General features: G+C 36.6%; 1 protein-coding gene across 8 annotated transcripts in view; it reads left to right on the forward strand.

Annotated features, from left to right (window-relative positions):
• zormin overlaps positions 1-22,307 on the forward strand; it is a 517,259-nt gene that overhangs the window by 251,025 nt on the left and 243,927 nt on the right. For all 8 annotated transcript variants that reach the window (XM_075303991.1, XM_075303993.1, XM_075303996.1 and 5 more), the window contains 2 exons: positions 1-1,534; positions 1,604-1,764. In XM_075303991.1, the coding sequence (XP_075160106.1) occupies positions 1-1,534; positions 1,604-1,764 (1,695 nt within the window). The remainder of the gene's footprint in view (positions 1,535-1,603; positions 1,765-22,307) is intronic.

A 22,307-nucleotide genomic window follows, 5' to 3' on the forward strand; every position in this document is an offset into this window, starting at 1 on the left:
ATTGATTGTGAATATCGCGAGATTAGCTATTTCTACAATAGTGTCTCAAATAAAATTCCCTATCTACGAGATCCAGTGGAGGCCTCAAATTTAGTCAATGATATTGAGAAATATGTCAACGAGCGAGAAGCTCCATTGCGTGTGAAATTGGAAAATGCCGCAAAATGTACTCATGATATGAACAAGGTGTCGCAGTTGTACAATGATGTCATGACGATATTCCAATCATTTATGAAACTAAAATCGGACATTACTATAGTCGCAGAACGACTGAAAAACGAAGAGCGTTCTCGTGAGCAACGTGAGCGTGAAGCACGTGAACAGGCAGAACGGGAGAAGGCAATACGCGAGGCTGAGGCTCGGGAAAGAGCGGCTCGTGAACAAGAGGCACGTCTGCAGGCATTCAGAGAGCAAGCAGAACGTGAACAAATGGAAAGGGATCGATTGGCTCGCGAGTTGGCAGCTCGCGAACAAGCTGTGCGTGAAGAAGAACAACGTTTAATGTTGGCCCGTGAACAAACGGCTCACGAGCAAGCAATGCGTGAACAAAAGGCCCGTGAAGAAGAGCAAGCTCGCTTGAAAGCTTTGCGAGAAGAAGAAGCTCGTTTGCAAATGGTACGCGAACAAACTGCTCGTGAACAAGCCATGCGTGAGCAACAGGCCCGTGAAGAAGAACAAACACGTCTGCGTATTATTCGTGAAGAGGAGATACGTTTGCAGACCTTGCGAGAGAAAACTGTGCGAGAGGAAGAGGCTCGTATTCAATCGTTGAGAGAACAAACCAAACGCGAAGAGGAATCCCGAATGTTGGCTCTTAAGGAACAAATGCAACGTGAGGAATCTCTAAAACGTTTGCAAAACGTCCGAGATCAAATCGACCATCAACGCATAGTCACTGAAAATATCCGCAAGGATATTGAAATTAATCACATTTTCACTGAAATCAAATATTCTTCACCGGTGTTTGTGAAACCCCTAAAAGATGCCATCACACGTGAAGGCGACAAGTTCACCTTTGAATGTGAGGTTACTGGTAGTCCAGAACCCTCGATTGAATGGTACAAGGATGGTATTTTGATACAAAATAATCCCGACTACAAGACCTCTTTTGATAAGGGTCTCTGTCGTTTGGTTATCGAGGAAACATTTGCAGCCGATTCAGCGAGATTCTCTTGTAGAGCTTCTAACCTGGTGGGTAATGCAACAACCAATGCCACATTATCGGTTCGTGAAAATATTGCCGAGGCTCAGATGATTGCTCCACGTATTGTCCGCTATTTGGCAAGTGGTAGTGCTAAGGAGGGTTCCTCTTTTGAATTTTCTTGTACTGTAACCGGCAATCCTTTGCCCACCGTCCAATGGTACAAGAATGACAAATGCATTGATGATTCACCCGACTATGTCATCAGTTACAATAATGGTGAAGCCAAGTTGCGTTTCGAAGAAGTATTCCTGGAGGATGATGCTGTTTACACTTGCAGTGCTTCCAATCCGGCGGGCATCGAACATTGTTCGGCCAGTTTAATTGTGGAACGTAAGTATTACATTAGTCATCTTGCGAATTATTGTGTTAATGATGATATTCCACCTATTCCTCATCCAGCTCTTGAACCAACTGAAGTTCCTCACTTTAAGATACCTCTGAACAATGCTATGGCCCGTGTTGGCCAAAAGGTAAAATTGGAAGCCCTTGTCGGAGGTATACCACGTCCCGAAGTCTATTGGCTTCACAATGGTAAACAATATTTCCCTCGTGATGTGAAGGTAAGCAAGAGACTCATTCTTCCAAATTTCAACTAACATTCCTTACAAACCAACCACATTTCATTCCCTTTCACATGGATTTATTTACACTACACTATCATTAATTGCACATAAATTTTTGTCATCAGATGAAAGGACAGATTTTTAGTTGAAAGATTTACAGTGCATAATGTGAATTATGATTAAAACTAAAAAGTTGATTTTTTCAAAATTTGGAAAAGTCGATTATCGGGCTTTTCAAAGTTTGAAAAAATTTATTTTATAAAATTTTTGTACTTCTCCATATTCCGTATAAATCCAATGATGACTTTTGCGCTAAATGTCTATTAGTCAAATTTCAATTCATCATTTTTTTTTAATATCAAAATGCGATAAGATTCGAATTTTAGGATTACTAAAAGTTGAATTCGAAATCGAAGCCAAAAGGTTTTTTAGGGAAAAACACTTTCATACTGAAAAAACCGATAAAAAAAAACAAACAAATTAGTGGTTTTTTGTCCACATACGAAAATTCAAGAAAATCGGGGATCTTTTCTTCAAGTTTCAAAATATCGTGCAAGGCGAGGTCCCCCTACCCGACCAATTATCTAAAAATTAGCAGATCATGGTCTGGACGCCACCTCTGAAAATTTCAAGGTTCCCCTATAGACTTTGTTTCACAAGGGTAGACAAGGGGGAGAAGCCATTGGCCGTCCAAATATTAAACATTTTTATACCCTACACCATAGGATGGGGGTATATTAACTTTGTCATTCCGTTTGTAACACATCGAAATATTGCTGTAAGACCCCATAAAGTATATATATTCTGGGTCGTGGTGAAATTCTGAGTCGATCTGAGCATGTCCGTCCGTCCGTCCGTCCGTCTGTTGAAATCACGCTAACTTCCGAACGAAACAAGTTGTCGACTTGAAACTTGGCACAAGTAGTTGTTATTGATATAGGTCGGATGGTATTGCAAATGGGCCATATCGGTCCACTTTTACGTATAGCCCCCATATACACGGACCCCCAAATTTGGCTTGCGATTGCTCTAAGAAAAGCAAATTTCATCCGATCCGGCTGAAATTTTGTACATGGTGTTAGTATATGGTCTCTAACAACCACGCAAAAATTGGTCCATATCGGTCCACTTTTACGTATAGCCCCCATATAAACGAACCCACAAATTTGGCTTGCGATTGCTCTAAGGGAAGCAAATTTCATCCGATCCAGCTGAAATTTGGTACATGGTGTTAGTATATGGTCTCTAACAACCATGCAAAAATTGGTCCATATCGGTCCATAATTATTTACATATAGCCCCCCATATAAACCAATCCCCCGATTTGGCTTGCGGAGCTTCTAAGAGAAGCAAATTTCATCCGATCCGGCTGAAATTTGGTACATGGTGTTGGTATATGTTTTCTAATGACCATGCAAAAATTGGTCCACATCGGCCCATAATTATATATAGCCCCCATATAAGCCGATCCCCAGATTTGACCTCCGGAGCCTCTTAGAGGAGCAAAATTCATCCGATCCGGTTGAAATTTGGTACGCGGTGTTAGTATATGGTATCTAACAACCATGCAAGAATTGGTCCATATCGGCCCATAATTATATATAGCCCCCATATAAATCGATCCCCAGATTTGTCCTCCGGAGCCTCTAGGAGGAGCAAAATTCATCCGATCCGTTTGAAATCTTAGTATAAGGCCGCTAATAATCATGCCAAAATTGGCCCATATCGGTCTATAGTTATATATAAGCGATCCCCAATCACACAAAAATTGGTCCATATCGGTTCATGATCATGGTTGCCACTCGAGCCAAAAATAATCTACCAAAATTTTATTTTTATAGAACACATTGTCAAAATGTTATTTCTATAGAAAATTTTGTCAAAATTTTATTTTTTTAGAAAATTTTGTCAAAATTTTATTTCTAAAGAACATTTTGTCAAAATGTTTTTTCTATAGAAAATTTTTTTCCAAATTTTATTTCTATAGAAAATTTTTTCCAAATTTTGCTTCTATAGAAAATGTTGTCAAAATTTTATTTTGTCAAAATTTTATTTTGTCAAAATTTTATTTCTATAGAAACTTTAAACTTAATTATATACGTATTTAATCGGCCTTTTTTTAGTTTAATATATACCACTTATGGACTATGTGGTATATATTACGGTGTTTGGAAGTTTTAAGATACCTTGCCATCGGCAAGTGTTACCGCAACCCAAGTAATTCGATATTGGATGACAGTCTTCAGTAGAAGTTTCTACGCAATCCATTGTGGAGGGTACATAAGCTTCGGCCTGGCCGAACTTACGGCCGTATATACTTGTTTTAGATAAAATTTCTCTGTAAATTTTATGTAAAACGAAGTCGAATTTTAGTTTTTTTATGGTCCCAATCCCCACCCAATTTCAGACAAATTGGATAAAAAGTACGGTTTCTATAAGCCCAAGACCCCAAATCGGGAGGTCGTTTTATATGGGGACCATACCAAAACATGGACCGATACTCACAATTTTTGGCACACCTCTTTATGGTCATAAAATACCTCCAGATTTCAAATTTCAAGCAAATTGGATAAAAACTTCGATTTCTATAAGCCTAAGACCCCAAATCGGGAGGTCGGTTTATATGGGGACTATATCCAAACCTGGACCGATATAGCCCATCTTCGAACTTGACCTGCCTGCAGACAAAAAACGAGTTTGTGCAAAATTTCAGCACGATTGCTTCATTATTGAAGACTGTAGCGTGATTACAACAGACAGCCAGACAGACAGACGGACAGACGGACATCGTTATATGGTCTTAGAATTTCTCCCTGATCAAGAATATATATACTTTATATAGTCGGAAATCGATATTTCGATGTGTTACAAACGGAATGACAAACTTATTATACCCCCGTCACCATTCTATGGTGGTGGGTATAAAAACGTCGGGCAAAGGGGAGGTGTCCCTCCCCCACCAAATATCGGAAAATAAAGTAGCAGATGTTTGTCCAGCCACACTCAAATCTTCTCTGAAAATTTCAGGCAAATCGGAGAACTTTGGACCTATTTTCAAAAAGTCGGGCACTGGGAAGTCCTCCTCCCTGACCAGATATCATGGTGACCACATGGTCACCATCTAGGTTTTCTGAAAATTTCAAGTAAATCGGTTCAGTCGTTTGCAGTTTATCGGGAATATACAAACAAACATAACTCGAATTTAAAACGCTGCACTATTTGTTAGAAGCGAAATCGAAAAAATCAAAAATGTTTGAGCCTTGTAAAGTTTCTTTACTAGTGGCATATTAATGTATAAATTATAAACGAACAGCACTCATTGATAGAGAAAAATTTCGCCGTCCTATGTCCCGTTTGGCATTTTCCTTTTCAAAAAGTTGTCTCTGATCATATCTGTCACATTTCTAGCCTTTAGATCAATCATCATGATCTAAGCAAATCATCAACTTATCGCCATTTCATAATTATTGTTTATTTGTTTTATTGCTTAGCCAATTAGTTTATAAGATTTTTTTTGTGTTATTGAAATTTTTCCTTGTAAATTCGCTATTACTTCTTGTGACTTTTATGTTTTGTTCTATAAACGATTGCCCACGTTTGGTGATCGTGAGCTAAAATGTGCAAAATTTCTATGTCCAGCTTTTGTGCCTGTATTTTGTTCCTTGTTACCTAGCCATGCTTGTTTGAATAAAAGTCCCCGTTAATAACATTTCTCTTTTTAACTATACCCAACATAGAAATGATACGGCCTTATCCCTGCTCTGGTTGGAGTTTTCTATGGTTACCACAAAAAAATAAAAGCTTCGATGTCCAAATAAAAAAAAAAACTAAACAAAACGGCAGATGAACAGCAGATGTTTTTGGGAAATATTTGCAGTTGTCATTGCAAATGTGAGAGAGAGAGACTAATCCATCCATCCATGATATTTATTACCCATCATATACCGTACTACTCTATATGTCCTTGTTTTTCTTCAATGAGATTTTAATTGGATGTTTAACCCTTTTGAAGTGTGGAATAAAAAATAATGAATTTCGCGTATGAAAAATCCTTATAAGGTTTTTGAAAATCATCGACAATCATTCAAATTGAAAAACATTGGTCATATAATTTGTTGTAACCATCCCATCCATCATTGTCACACCTTAGCTTAGAATTTCCATTCCATTAACTATCCCATTTTAAAGCTTTCAATGTTGCCACATAGCCATTGCATTAGCATAAACTGATATGGTAAATAGAGATATCGTAAGTAGTGTCAACTAACCACTATATATCCCTCAGAAAGGTTTCGTGGGATATATATTGCTGCTGCAACGGAATGTAAGTATAAGAGATCAGAGGGAGAGAATTATAATAATTTTTTAGGCACGGCAGAAAACTCTGCTAAAAACAGAAAACAGTCACTATTTGTTGAAAGAGAAAATGCTGGATCTGCTCAAATATTTTAGAAAAAAATGTAACAAACTGTGTAATCGATGTATTGCCCCCATCATACAGAAAAAAGTAGCTCGTAATTTATGACAAGTTTTAAACTCCAATTTAGTTAGTCGCACTTCTACCCAGTACGTTCAAATTTCAAGAATTTGATTTAAATCTCGTAATAATTATTATTTCGAACTCTTTTGCAGTTCATGCGACTACTTAAAATTAGTAAAAAACAAGTATATACGGCCGTAAGTTCGGCCAGGCCGAATCTTATGTACCCTCCACCATGGATTGCATAGAAACTTCTACGAAAGACTGTCATCCACAAATTTCAACTCACATGGTTGTTAAATATCATATACTACCACCACGTACCAAATTTCAACCAGATCGGATGAATTTTGCTTCTCCAAAAGGCACCGGAGGTCAAATCTGGGGATCGGTTTATATGGGAGCTAAAGGGTGATTTGTTAAGAGCTTGATAACTTTTTTAAAAAAAAAAAACGCATAAAATTTGCAAAATCTCATCGGTTCTTTATTTGAAACGTTAGATTGGTCCATGACATTTACTTTTTGAAGATAATTTCATTTAAATGTTGACCGCGGCTGCGTCTTAGGTGGTCCATTCGGAAAGTCCAATTTTGGGCAACTTTTTCGAGCATTTCGGCCGGAATAGCCCGAATTTCTTCGGAAATGTTGTCTTCCAAAGCTGGAATAGTTGCTGGCTTATTTCTGTACACTTTAGACTTGACGTAGCCCCACAAAAAATAGTCTAAAGGCGTCAAATCGCATGATCTTGGTGGCCAACTTACCGGTCCATTTCTTGAGATGAATTGTTCTCCGAAGTTTTCCCTCAAAATGGCCATAGAATCGCGAGCTGTGTGGCATGTAGCGCCATCTTGTTGAAACCACATGTCAACCAAGTTCAGTTCTTCCATTTTTGGCAACAAAAAGTTTGTTAGCATCGAACGATAGCGATCGCCATTCACCGTAACGTTGCGTCCAACAGCATCTTTGAAAAAATACGGTGCAATGATTCCACCAGCGTACAAACCACACCAAACAGTGCATTTTTCGGGATGCATGGGCAGTTCTTGAACGGCTTCTGGTTGCTCTTCACTCCAAATGCGGCAATTTTGCTTATTTACGTAGCCATTCAACCAGAAATGAGCCTCATCGCTGAACAAAATTTGTCGATAAAAAAGCGGATTTTCTGCCAACTTTTGTAGGGCCCATTCACTGAAAATTCGACGTTGTGGCAGATCGTAAGTCTATTCATGATGAAATGTCAAAGCATACTGAGCATCTTTCTCTTTGACACCATGTCTGAAATCCCACGTGATCTGTCAAATACTAATGCATGAAAATCCTAACCTCAAAAGAATCACCCTTTATATATTATTATGCACTGATAGGAACCAATTCCTGCATGGTTCTTGGATAGCCTATACTAACATAACGTACAAAATTTCAACCGAATGGGAAGAATTTTGCTCTTCCAAGGTACTTCGGAGGTCAAATCTGGGGATCAGTTTATATGGGGCCTATATATAATTATGGACCGATATCGACCAATTTTTGCATGGGTGTTTGAGGCCATATATTAACATCACGTACCAAATTTCAACTGAATCAGATAAATTTTGGTCTTCCAAGAGGCTCCGGAGATCAAATCTGGGGATCGGTTTATATGGGCGCTATATATAATTATGGATCGATATGGACCAATTTTTGCATGGTTGTTAGAGACCATATACTAACACCATGTACCAAATTTCAGCCGGATCGGATGAAATTTGCTTCTCTTAGAGGCTCCGCAAGCCAAATCGGGGGATCGGTTTATATGGGGGCTATATATAATTATGGACCGATATGGACCAATTTTAGCATGGTTGTTAGAGACCATATACCAATTATTGCCAAAATCGGGGGATCGGTTTATATGAGGGCTATATATAATTATAGACCGATATGGACCAATTTTTGCATGGTTGTTAGAGACCATATACCAACACCACGGACCAAATTTCAGTCGGATCGGATGACTTTTGCTCCTCTAAGAGGCTTCGGAGGTCAAATCTGGGGATCGGTTTATATGGGGGCTATATATAATTATGGACCGATGTAAACCAATTTTTGCATGGTTGTTAGATACCATATACTAACACCATGTACCAAATTTCAGCCAGATCGGATGAAAGTTGCTTCTCTTAGAGCCAAAATCGGGGGATCGGTTTATATGAGGGCTATATATAATTATTGACCGATGTGGACCAATTTTTGAATAGTTGTTAGAGACCATATACTAACACCATGTACCAAATTTCAGCCGGATCGGATGAAATTTGCTTCTCTTGATGGCTCCGCAAGCCAAATCGGAGGATCGGTTTATAAGGGGGACTATATATAATTATTGACCGATGTGGACCAATTTTTGAATAGTTGTTAGATACCATATACTAACACCATGTACCAAATTTCAGCCGAATCGGATGAAATTTTCTTCTCTTAGAGGCTCCGCAAGCCAAATCTGGGGATCGGTTTATATGGGGGCTATATATAATTAAGAACCCATGTGGACCAATTTTTGCATGGTTGTTAAAAACCATATACTAACACCATGTACCAAATTTCAGCCGGATCGGATGAAATTTGCTTCTCTTAGAGGCTCCGAAAGCCAAATCGGGGGATCGGTTTATATGGGGGCTATTGGTCCGATGCGGACCAATTTTTGCACGGTTGTTAAAAACCATATACTAACACCATGTACCAATTTTCAGCCGGATCGGATGAAATTTGCTTCTCTTAGAGGGTCTGTAAGCCAAATTTGGGGGACCGTTTATATGGGGGCTATACGTAAAAGTGGACCGATATGGCCCATGTGGAATACCATCCGACCTACATCAATAATAATTACTTTTGCCAAGTTTCAAGTCGATAGCTGGTTTCGTTCGGAAGTTAGTGTGACTTCAACAGACGGACGGACGGACATGCTCAGATCGACTCAGAATTTCACCACAACCCAGAATACATACACTTTATGGGGTCTAAGAGCAATATTTCGATGTGTGACAAACGGAATGACAAAGTTAATATACCCCCATCCTATGGTGGAGGGTATAAAAAATGTGGTGTACTCTGATCATATTTCTTCTCTGCGTGTGGTCACTATAGTGCAATCAAGCAAACTCCTTTTGTCTCTTTCTGGTCCAACTTTTATTGTGCATCGGTAAGATCTTACACTTTTTGCAATTTCAATGGCTTTAGTCCTCATTTATGACAAAATTTTCTATAGAAATAAAATTTTTACAAAATATAGAAAAATTTGTAAAAATTTTATTTCTATATATATATATATATATATATATATATATATATATATATATATATATATATATATATATATATATATATATATATATATATATATATATATATATATATATATATATATATATATATATATATATATATATATATATATATATATATATGTATATATATATATATATATAGAAATAAATTTTATTTCTATAGAAAATTTTGTCATAAATGAGGGCTAAAGCCATTGAAATTGCAAAAAGTGTAACATCTTACCGATGCACAATAAAATAAAAGTTGGACCAGAAAGAAACAAAAGGAGTTTGCTTGATTGCATTATAGTGACCACACGCAGAGAAGAAATATGATCAGAGTACACCACATTTTTTATACCCTCCACCATAGGATGGGGGTATATTAACTTTGTCATTCCGTTTGTCACACATCGAAATATTGCTCTAAGACCCCATAAAGTGTATGTATTCTGGGTTGTGGTGAAATTCTGAGTCGATCTGAGCATGTCCGTCCGTCCGTCTGTTGAAATCACGCTAACTTCCGAACGAAACCAGCTATCGACTTGAAACTTGGCAAAAGTAGTTATTATTGATGTAGGTCGGATGGTATTGCATATATATAAAGGGTGATTTGTTAAGAGCTTGATAACTTAAAAAAAAAAAAAACGCATAAAATTTGCAAAATCTCATCGGTTCTTTATTTGAAACGTTAGATTGGTCCATGACATTTACTTTTTGAAGATAATTTCATTTAAATGTTGACCGCGGCTGCGTCTTAGGTGGTCCATTCGGAAAGTCCAATTTTGGGCAACTTTTTCGAGCATTTCGGCCGGAATAGCCCGAATTTCTTCGGAAATGTTGTCTTCCAAAGCTGGAATAGTTGCTGGCTTATTTCTGTAGACTTTAGACTTGACGTAGCCCCACAAAAAATGGTCTAAAGGCGTCAAATGGCATGATCTTGGTGGCCAACTTACCGGTCCATTTCTTGAGATGAATTGTTCTCCGAAGTTTTCCCTCAAAATGGCCATAGAATCGCGAGCTGTGTGGCATGTAGCGCCATCTTGTTGAAACCACATGTCAACCAAGTTCAGTTCTTCCATTTTTGGCAACAAAAAGTTTGTTAGCATCGAACGATAGCGATCGCCATTCACCGTAACGTTGCGTCCAACAGCATCTTTGAAAAAATACGGTCCAATGATTCCACCAGCGTACAAACTACACCAAACAGTGCATTTTTCGGGATGCATGGGCAGTTCTTGAACGGCTTCTGGTTGCTCTTCACTCCAAATGCGGCCATTTTGCTTATTTACGTAGCCATTCAACCAGAAATGAGCCTCATCGCTGAACAAAATTTGTCGATAAAAAAGCGGATTTTCTGCCAACTTTTCTAGGGCCCATTCACTGAAAATTCGACGTTGTGGCAGATCGTAAGTCTATTCATGATGAAATGTCAAAGCATACTGAGCATCTTTCTCTTTGACACCATGTCTGAAATCCCACGTGATCTGTCAAATACTAATGCATGAAAATCCTAACCTCAAAAGAATCACCCTTTATATATATATTCTATAGAAATAAAATTTTGACAAAATTTTCTACCGAAATAAAATTTTGACAAAATTTTCTATAGAAATACAATTTTGACAAAATTTTCTATAGAAAAAAAATTTTGACAAAATTTTCTATAGAAAAAAATTTTGACAAAATTTTCTATAAAAATAAAATTTTTACAAAATTTTCAATAGAAATTATATTGTGACAAAATTTTCTATAGAAATACAATTTTGACAAAATTTTCTATAGAAAAAAATTGTGACAAAATTTTCTATATAAATCAAATTTTTACAAAATTTTCTTTAAAAATCAAATTTTTACAAAATTTTCAATAGAAATAAAATGTGGACAAAATTTTCTATAGAAATAATATTGTGACAAAATTTTCTATAGAAATAATATTGTGACAAAATTTTCTATAGAAATAAAATTTTGATAGAATTTTCTAAATAAAATATATATAAGAAATAACATTTTGACAACATTTTCTATAAAAATATAATGTTGACAAAATTTTCTATAGAAATCAAATTTTTACAAAATTTTCTATAAAAATCAGATTTTTACAAAATTTTCTATAGATATAATATTGTGACAAAATTTTCTATAGAAATAAAATTTTGACAAAATTTTCTTTAGAAATAAGATTCGGGCAAAATTTTCTGTAGAAATAAAATTTTGCAAGCCTATTCTTTTTTGTTTGGTAGTTCTTTTTTTTTGGTAAAATACTCTCCATACTTTTGCACATTATTTTTGGCTCGAGTGGAAACCGTGCTCAGGATGTCAAAAAGTCACTGAAAAAACAATGAGCCCACCAGGAAGAAAAATTTTGGTTAATTTAGATTATTTTTAGAAAATTTTAACTAAACTAACTAATCACTAAAATAATGAACTATTTTTCGACAAATTCAAGAAAATTTATTAGACATATTTTTTTTCAATTGTTAAAAAAAAAAAAAATTGTTGTTTGAAGGAAGAAGTGCGTTTTACTATGAAGGGCGCATTCATAGTAAAACGCACAAACTTAAGGAAATAATGAACTCTTTTGTGATTCGTACTTCTTTATGCTCCATTTTTGTATAATTTTTTCCGGGTTTTTAGAAATAAAATTTTGACAAAATTTTCTATAGTACTCAGGATGCCAAGAAGTCTGGGGATCCGTTTATATAGTGCCAATATATAATTATGAATCGATATGGACCAATTTGTACAGGGTTTTTTGAAGGCATGTTCTAACATCATGTACCAAAAAAACATGATCTGATGAAATTTTGCTCATCCAAGAGGCTCCGAAAGTTAAATCTGGGGATCGGTTTATGTGAAGCTTATACCTTAAATATACCTTAATCAACATCAAACATCAATAACTGCAACTTGTGCCAAGTTTCAAAGCGATAGATTGTTTCGTTTGGGCAGACATTGTTAGATTGACTCAGGATTTTACCACGACCAAGAATATATCTACCTTATGGGATCTGAGAGCAATTTTTGATGCGTTATATACTATTATGTAGGTAACAACTTGAGCCACCGTGGTGCAATAGTAAGTGTGCCCAGCTTGCATACACAAGCTTACCATTCGCTTCGACCGAGCGTCAAAACGTTTTTCATCGGTGGATTATCCCACCTCAGTAATGCTGGTGACATTTCTGAGTGTTTCAAAGCTTCTCTAAGTGGTTTCACTGCAATGTGGAACGCCGTTCGGACTCGGTAATAAAAAGGAGGGCCCTCGTCATTGAGCTTAACACAAAATCGGGCAGCACTCAGTGATAAGAAAGAAGTTCACCACTGTGGTATCACAATGGACTGAATAGTCTATGTGAGCCAAATACATCGGGCTGCCACCTAACCTAACCTAAGAACTTGAGAAAATCTGCTCAGATTTTACCTTCTATACATAGTTTTCATCCTGATTTCGCACAGCTAGTACATTTACTTACTAAATGTTTTTAATTTGATGAAATCGGTTCAGATGTAGATAATAGGTCTTAACCGATTTTTGATTGGAACGACAGTGTTGTTGTACAGAGTGGTGAAGGGTATATTATAGTCGGCTCGCCCGGCTCTTGACTTTCCTTGCTGCTTGATGTGAAATGATTATTTGATTCATACCTGGCGACGGCGTGTCTTCACTACCGTCATTAATTAAAAATTCTTTACGACATGAACCGACAATCACACATTTTTATGACACATTTAAAAAGCATTTGAAATAATTTCTATGCTTCTCATAATCGTGTCGCGTGTATTCATATATATACAAATGATATTAAAATAAAATTCCTCACCTGTTAATGGTTATAAAAATATATATTTTTTAAATTAATATAAAATAAAATTGTAATAAAACCAAACATTTCCACGTACGAAAGAGATCTAATCAGTATATATAGACAAATAACAGATTGGCTAATAAGTCCCCGGTCTGACACATAGATGACGTCGCTAGTATTAAATGCATATTATTTTTATATAGTACCAACCTTCGAATGATTCGTGTCAAAATTTGACGTCTGTAAGTCAATAAGTTTGTGAAATAGACCGTCTTTTGTGAAGCAACTTTTGTTATTGTTAAAAAAATGGAAAAAAAGGAATTTCGTGTTTTGATAAAATACTGTTTTCTTAAGAGGAAAAATACGGTGGAAGCAAAAACTTGGCTTGATAATGAGTTTCCGAACTCTGCCCCAGGGAAATCAACAATAATTGATTGGTATGCAAAATTCAAGCGGAGGACGGTGAACGCAGTGAACGCCCGAAAGAGGTGGTTACCGACGAAAACATCACAAAAATCCACAAAATGATTTTGAATGACCGTAAAATGAAGTTGATCGAGATAGCAGAGGCCTTAAAGATATCAAAGGAACGTGTTGGTCATATCATTCATCAATATTTGGATATGCGGAAGCTCTGTGCAAAATGGGTGCCGCGCGAGCTCACATTTGACCAAAAACAACAACCTGTTGATGATTCTGAGCGGTGTTTGCAGCTGTTAACTCGTAATACTCCCGAGTTTTTCCGTCGATATGTGACAATGGATGAAACATGCCTCCATCACTACTCCTGAGTCTAATCGACAGTCGGCTGAGTGGACAGCGACCGGTGAACCGTCTCCGACGCGTGGAAAGACTCAAATGTCCGCTGGAAAAGTAATGGCCTCTATTTTATGGGATGCGCATGGAATACTTTTTATCGATTATCTTGAGAAGGGGAAAACCATCAACAGTGACCATTATATGGCGTTATTTGAGCGTTTGAAGGTCGAAATCGCGGCAAAACGGCCCCATATGAAGAAGAAAAAATTTTTGTTCCACCAAGACAACGCACCGTGCCACAAGTCATTGAGAACGATGGCAAAAATTCATGAATTGGGCTTAGAATTGCTTCCCCACCCACCGTATTCTCCAGATCTGGCCCCCAGCGAATTTGTTCTCAGACCTCAAAAGGATGCTCGCAGGGAAAAAATTTGGCTGCAATGAAGAGGTGATCGCCGAAACTGAGGCATATTTTGAGGCAAAACTGTAGGAGTACTCCAAAATGGTATCAAACAATTGGAAGGCCGTTATAATCGTTGTATCGCTCTTGAAGGGAACTATGGTGAATAATAACAAGTATATACGGCCGTAAGTTCGGCCAGGCCGAAGCTTATGTACCCTCCACCATGGACTGAAGACTGTTATCCACAATCGAATTACTTGGGTTGCGGTTACACTTGCCGATGGCAAGGTATCTTAAAACTTCCTAACACCGTAATATATATCACATAGTCCATACGTGGTATATATTAAACTAAAAAAGGCCGATTAAATACGTATATAATTAAGTTTAAAGTTTCTATAGAAATAAAATTTGGACAAAATAAAATTTTGACAACATTTTCTATAGAAGAAAACTTTGGAAAAAATTTTCTATAGAAATAAAATTTGGATAAAATTTTCTATAAAAAGAAAATTCTGACAAAATTTTCTATAAAAATAAAATTCTGACAAAAATTTCTATAGAAATAAAATTTTGACAAAATTTTCTATAGAAATAAAATTTTGACAAAATTTTCTATAGAAATAAAATTTTGACAAAATTTTCTATAGAAATAACATTTTGACAATATTTTCTATAAAAATAAAATTTTGGTAGATTATTTTTGGCTCGAGTGGCAACCATGATTATGAACCGATAAGGACCAATTTTGGTGTGATTGGGGATCGCCTATATATAACTATAGACCGATATGGACCAATTTTGGCATGGTTATTAGCGGCCTTATACTAACACCACGTTGCAAATTTCAACCGGATCGGATGAATTATGCTCCTCTGAGAGGCTCCGGAGATCGAATCTGGGGAACGGTTTATATGGGGCTATATATAATTATGGACCAATATGGACCAATTCTTGCGTGTTTGTTAGAGACCACATTCTAACACCACGTTCCAAATTTCAACCGGATCGGATGAATTTTGCTCCTCCAAGAGGCTCCGGAGGACAAATCTGGGGATCGTTTTATATGGGGGCTATATATAATTATGGACCGATATGGACCAATTTTTGCATGGTCATTAGAGAACATATACTAACACCACGTACCCAATTTCAACCGGATCGGATGAATTTTGCTCCTCTAAGAGGCTTCGGAGGTCAAATCTGGGGATCGGCTTATATGGGGGCTATATATAATTATGGGCCGATGTGGACCAATTTTTGCATGGTCATTAGAGAACATATACCAACACCATGTACCAAATTTCAGCCGAATCCGATGAAATTTGCTTGTCTTAGAGGCTCCGCAATCTAAATCGGGGGATCGGTTTATATGGGGGCTATATGTAATTATGGGCCGATATGCACTAATTTTTACATGGTTGTTAGAGACCATATACTAACACCATGTACCAAATTTCATTCGGATCGGATGACTTTTGCTCCTCTAAGAGGCTCCGGAGGTCAAATCTGGGGATCGGTTTATATGGGGGCTATATATAATTATGGGCCGATGTGGACCAGTTTTTGCATGGTCATTAGAGAACATATACCAACACCATGTACCAAATTTCAGCCAAATCCGATGAAATTTGCTTGTCTTAGAGGCTCCGGAGGACAAATCTGGGGATCGTTTTATATGGGGGCTATATATAATTATGGACCGATGTGGACCAATTTTTGCGTGGTTGTTAGAGACAATATACCAACACCACGGACCAAATTTCAGTCGGATCGGATGACTTTTGCTGCTCTAAGAGGCTCCGGAGGTCAAATTTGGGGATCGGTTTATATGGGGGCTATATATAATTATGGGCCGATGTGGACCAATTTTTGCATGGTCATTAGCGAACATATACCAACACCATGTACCAAATTTCAGCCGAATCCGATGAAATTTGCTTGTCTTAGAGGCTCCGCAAGCCAAATCGGGGGATCGGTTTATATGGGGGCTATATGTAATTATGGGCCGATATGCACCAATTTTTACATGGTTGTTAGAGACCATATACTAACACCATGTACCAAATTTCAGCCGGATCGGATGAAATTTGCTTCTCTTAGAGCAATCGCAAGCCAAATTTGGGGTCCGTTTATATAGGGGCTATACGTAAAAGTGGACCGATATGTACCAATTTTTGCATGGTTGTTAGAGACCATATACTAACACCATGTACCAAATTTCAGCCGCATCGGATGAAATTTGCTTCTCTTAGAGCAATCGCAAGCCAAATTTGGGGGTCCGTTTATATGGGGACTATACGTAAAACTGGACCTTTATGGACCCATTTTCAATACCATCCGACCTACATCAATAACAACTACTTGTGCCAAGTTTCAAGTGGATAGCTTGTTTCGTTCGGAAGTTAGCGTGATTTCAACAGACGGACGGACATGCTCAGATCGACTCAGAATTTCACCACGACCCAGAATATATATACTTTATGGGGTCTTAGAGCAATATTTCGATATGTTACAAACGGAATGACAAAGTTAATATACCCCCATCCTATGGTGGAGGGTATAAAAACGAATTTTGACAAAAAAAAATGTGTTTTTCTTTGTTAAACCGGGGACTTATCAGCCAACCTGTTATAATGACTTATTTTTTCTTTAACTGTATCGAATTTCCTAGTAAAATTCTAATGTCTAACCTTTTTAGTCTTAAATGCTCCTCAGAGATAATAAATGCATTTGACAATAAACTATGACGATTTTTTTTTTCAAATAAATGGATGGAGTTAGTATATCAACTGGTGGACTAAATATTTGCGTTTCTATGATTTTGATGGAATATGACAGAGAAAATATTTTCTTAATATTAATATCAAATGTTGACATTTTAATATATTCTACAAAATATTTTAATAAAAATATTTTTATGTGATGTTAAGCTTGCCAAAACAAAAATTCAATGTCTGTGGGTGGTCTTCTTAGAGCCAATAACCCGTTTTTATTGACGGTTGTTGTTTAATTCACAGATATTTGCACTTTAATGACTTGTGTGTGATCTATTTTTGATCTGCATTCATTTGCGTGACATAGGGGGTCCGGTAATTGTTTCATACCCCTCCTTGTGGTATCCTTCACCACAAAACACTGAGACAAGTGATTATGTTATAAGAAGACATCAAAATAAATTTGACGTCAATTTCAACAACCTTGAGTGCATATAACAATTGGATGGGCAACACAATTGCTGCTACTTTTTGTTTTACAGGAGTGCTGACACGAATTCTGTAATATTTTTGTGATATTAGAAACACCAGTTACAATGTCAGAAAAAAATCGATTCTGCAACATATACCTCCAAACACATCACACAGCAAGCATGTATACACTGAAAATAATATTGAGTTGAGGCTAAAACTTTCATGTCCTTAAAATAAGAATAAAACTCTTACATAGAAGTCCCATTTCTCTGATATAAAGTTTTTTTCCTTGTCCAAAAGTCAATAAAATTTTCAATGTCGTTTTGTTGGTATGGATAAGTGATTCGACTTAAAACTTGGTATCTTTTCATGAAAGAAAATTTCGTTTGAACAATTATTAACATTTAATGAAATCGTCTATAAAATTATTGACTTTTTGGATGTTGACTACACTGAACAAAAAGCATGCCCGTTTCCAAAGATTTTGTCTTTACTTTAAAAATTTTGGTATTGATTCCGAGCCAAAGAAGCAGAGAATACAAGTAAGGATACTTTTAAGACACAATTCTCTTTTAAATTTGGATTTTGTGTACTTGCTTCTAAGAAGCAAATTTTAATTTTTCGCTTTTTCAGCTTTTTATACCCTGTGCCACACTGTGGAACAGGGTATTATAAGTTAGTGCATATGTTTGTAACACCCCGAAGGAGACGAGATAGACACATGGTGTCTTTGGCAATAATGCTCAGGGTGGGTCCCTGAGTCGATATAACCATGTCCGTCTGTCCGTCCGTCCGTCTGTCTGTGAACACATTTTTGTGATCAAAGTCTAGGTCGCAATTTAAGTCCAATCGCCTTCAATTTTGGCACATGTTCCTAATTTGGGTCAGAGTAGAACCCTATTGATTTTGGAAGAATTTGGGTCAGAATAGAACCCTATTGATTTTGGAAGAATTTGGGTCAGAATAGAACCCTATTGATTTTGGAAGAAATTGGTTCAGATTTAGATATAGCTCCCATATATATCTTTCGCCCGATATGCACTAATATGGACCCAGCAGCCAGAGTTTTATACCGATTTGCTTGAAATTTTGTACAAACATAACACTTAGTCGTATTGTCAAGTGTGAAAAATTTGATTGAAATCGGTTCAGATTTAGATATAGCTCCCATATATATCTTTCGCCCGATATGGACTAATATGGTCCTAAAAGCCAGAGTTTTGGCCCAATTTGGTTGAAATTTTGCACAGGAAGTAGATTTAGCATTATAGCTATGCGTGCCAAATTTGGTTGAAATCGATTCAGATTTAGATATAGCTCCCATATATATCTTTCGCCCGATATGGACTAATATGGTCCTAGAAGCCAGAGTTTTGGCCCAATTTATTTGAAATTTTGCACTAGGAGTACAATTAGTAGTGCAGTTAAGTGTACAAAATTTGATTGAAATCGGTTCAGATTTAGATATAGCTCCCATATATAGCTTTCGCCCGATTTACACTCATACGACCACAGAGGCCAATTTTTTGCTCCGATTTAGTTGAAATTTTGCACAGGGAGTAGAATTAGCATTGTAGCTATGCGTGCCGAATTTGGTTGAAATCGGTTCAGATTTAAATATATCTCCCATATATAGCTTTCGCCCGATTTACACTCGTATGACCACAGAGGCCAATTTTTATCTCCGATTTAGTTAAAATTTTGCACAGGGAGTAGAATTAGCATTGTTGCTATGCGTGCCAAATTTGGTTGAAATCGGTTCAGATTTAGATATAGCTCCCATATATATATTTCGCCCGATATGGACTAATATGGTCCTAAAAGCCAGAGTTTTAGCCTAATTTGGTTGAAATTTTGCACTAGGAGTACAATTAGTAGTGTAATCAAGTGTGCTACATTTTATTGAAATCGGTTCAAATTTAGATATAACTCCCATATATATCTTTCGCCCGATATGGACTTACAAAGTGGTGCAGGGTACAATATAGTCGGCCCCACCCGACTTTAGACTTTCCTTACTTGTTTTCTTCATATGCTATCAAAGTCCTTTAAAAACGAGTTAATGAAAACTTTATTTTCCAAATTAAGACTCTACTTCCAGTAGAAATTATGCTATGTTTCAAGTAAAAAACGTCTTTAAAAGTGTTGAAAAACAGGTCCTATTTTTGAACGGTTTTTTGCTTTGTAGTCAAGATGCAGAAAGACAACAAATTTAAAGACAATTTCATAAATTTTAAAGAATTTTTCTGAATTTTTTAAGTCAAGTTTACCTTAACCCAAACATTTTTTCTTTCATGTTATGATACCCATATTTAAGTAAAATCACTTAATTATAAGGACAATATGACTTCATTAAAAAGTTTATCGACTTTTGGACAAGGAAAAAAACATTATCCTAGAGAAATGCGTCTCCTATGCTAAGCAAAATTTGCATTCGTATATTAAAGATATGAAATCTTTAACCTCACGAAATAATTTTTTTCAGTGTATAAAGCAAAAAAGTTTTCAAAAATTAGGCGATATTTTTCTGTACCATAAAGACGTTTTTACTTACAAAATATCCTAATTTGTACATGGAGTCGACAATTAAAATCAACAAAAAAGTAAAAACCAAAAAAAAAACAAGTAAAGTCGGGCGGGCCGACTATATTATACCCTGCACCACTTTGTAGATCTAAATTTTCGATACCATATCACATCCGTCAAATGTGTTGGGGGCTATATATAAAGGTTTGTCCCAAATACATATATTTAAATATCACTCGATCTGGACAGAATTTGATAGACTTCTACAAAACCTATACACTCAAAATTTAAGTCGGCTAATGCACTAGCGTGGAACACAATGTTAGTAAAAAAATATGGGAAACATTTAAATCTGAAGCAATTTTAAGAAAACTTCGCAAAAGTTTATTTATGAATTATCGCTCGATATATATGTACTAGAAGTTTAGGAAAATTAGAGTCATTTTTACAACTTTTCGACTAAGCAGTGGCGATTTTACAAGGCAAATGTTGGTATTTTGACCATTTTTGTCGAAATCAGAAAAGCATATATATGGGAGCTATATCTAAATCTGAACCGATTTCAAGCAAATTTGGCACTCATCGCTATAATGCTAATTATACTCCCTGTGCAAAATTTCAACTAAATCGGAGTTAAAAATTGACCTCTGTGGTCATATGAGTGTAAATCGGGCGAAAGCTATATATGGGAGATATATCCAAATCTGAACCGATTTCAACCAAATTTGGCACGCATTGTTACAATGCTAATTCTACTCCCTGTGCAAAATTTCAACTAAATGGGAGTTAAAAATTGGCCTCTGTGGTCATATGAGTGTAAATCGGGCGAAAGCTATATATGGGAGATATATCTAAATCTGAACCGATTTCAACCAAATTTGGCACGCATAGTGACAATGCTAATTCTACTCCCTGTGCAAAATTTCAACTAAATCAGAGCAAAAAATTAGCCTCTGTGGTCATATGAGTGTAAATCGGGCGAAAGGTATATATGGGAGATATATCCAAATCTGAACCGATTTCACCCAAATTTGGCACGCATTGTTACAATGCTAATTCTACTCCCTGTGCAAAATTTCAACTAAATCGGAACAAAAAATTGGTCTCTGTGGTCATATGAGTGTAAATCGGCCGAAAGCTATATATGGGAGCTATATCTAAATCTGAACCGATTTCAAGCAAATTTGGCACTCATCGCTATAATGCTAATTCTACTCCCTGTGCAAAATTTCAACTAAATCAGAGCAAAAAATTGGCCTCTGTGGTCATATGAGTGTAAATCGGGCGAAAGCTATATATGGGAGATATATCCAAATCTGAACCGATTTCAACCAAATTTGGCACGCATAGTTACAATGCTAATTCTACTCCCTGTGCAATATTTCAACTCAATCGGAGTTAAAAATTGGCCTATGTGGGCAAATGAGTTTAAATCGGGCGAAAGCTATATATGGGAGCTATATCTAAATCTGAACCGATTTCAACCAAATTTGGCACGCATAGCTACAATGCTAATTCTACTATATCTAAATCTGAACCGCCTTCAAACAAATTTGGCACACTTGACTATAGTTTTAGTTGTTCTTCTTGTGCAAAATTTTAAGCAAATTAGGGTAAAACTCTGGCTTCTGGGGCCATATAAGTCCATATCGGGCGAAATATATATATGGGAGCTATATCTAAATCTGAACCGATTTCTTCCAAAATCAATAGGGTTCTATTCTGAGCCAAAACAAATAATTGTGCCAAATTTGATTGGACTAAAACTGTCCGTCCGTCTGCTGAAATCACGCTAACTCCCGAACGAAATAAGCTATCGACTTGAAACTTGGTACAAGTAGTTGCTATTGATGTAGGTCGGATGGTATTGCAAATGGGCCATATCGGTCCACTTTTACGTATAGCCCCCATATAAACGGACCCTCAGATTTGGCTTGCGGAGCCTCTACGAGAAGCATACTTCACCCGATCCGGTTGAAATTTGGTACATGATATTGGTATATGGTCTCTAACAACCGTGCAAAAATTGGTCCACATCGGTCCATAATTATATATAGCGCCCATATAAAC

This window comes from Haematobia irritans, chromosome 4 (genome assembly GCF_050003625.1).
Source record: "Haematobia irritans isolate KBUSLIRL chromosome 4, ASM5000362v1, whole genome shotgun sequence".
Taxonomy (NCBI): domain Eukaryota; kingdom Metazoa; phylum Arthropoda; class Insecta; order Diptera; family Muscidae; genus Haematobia; species Haematobia irritans.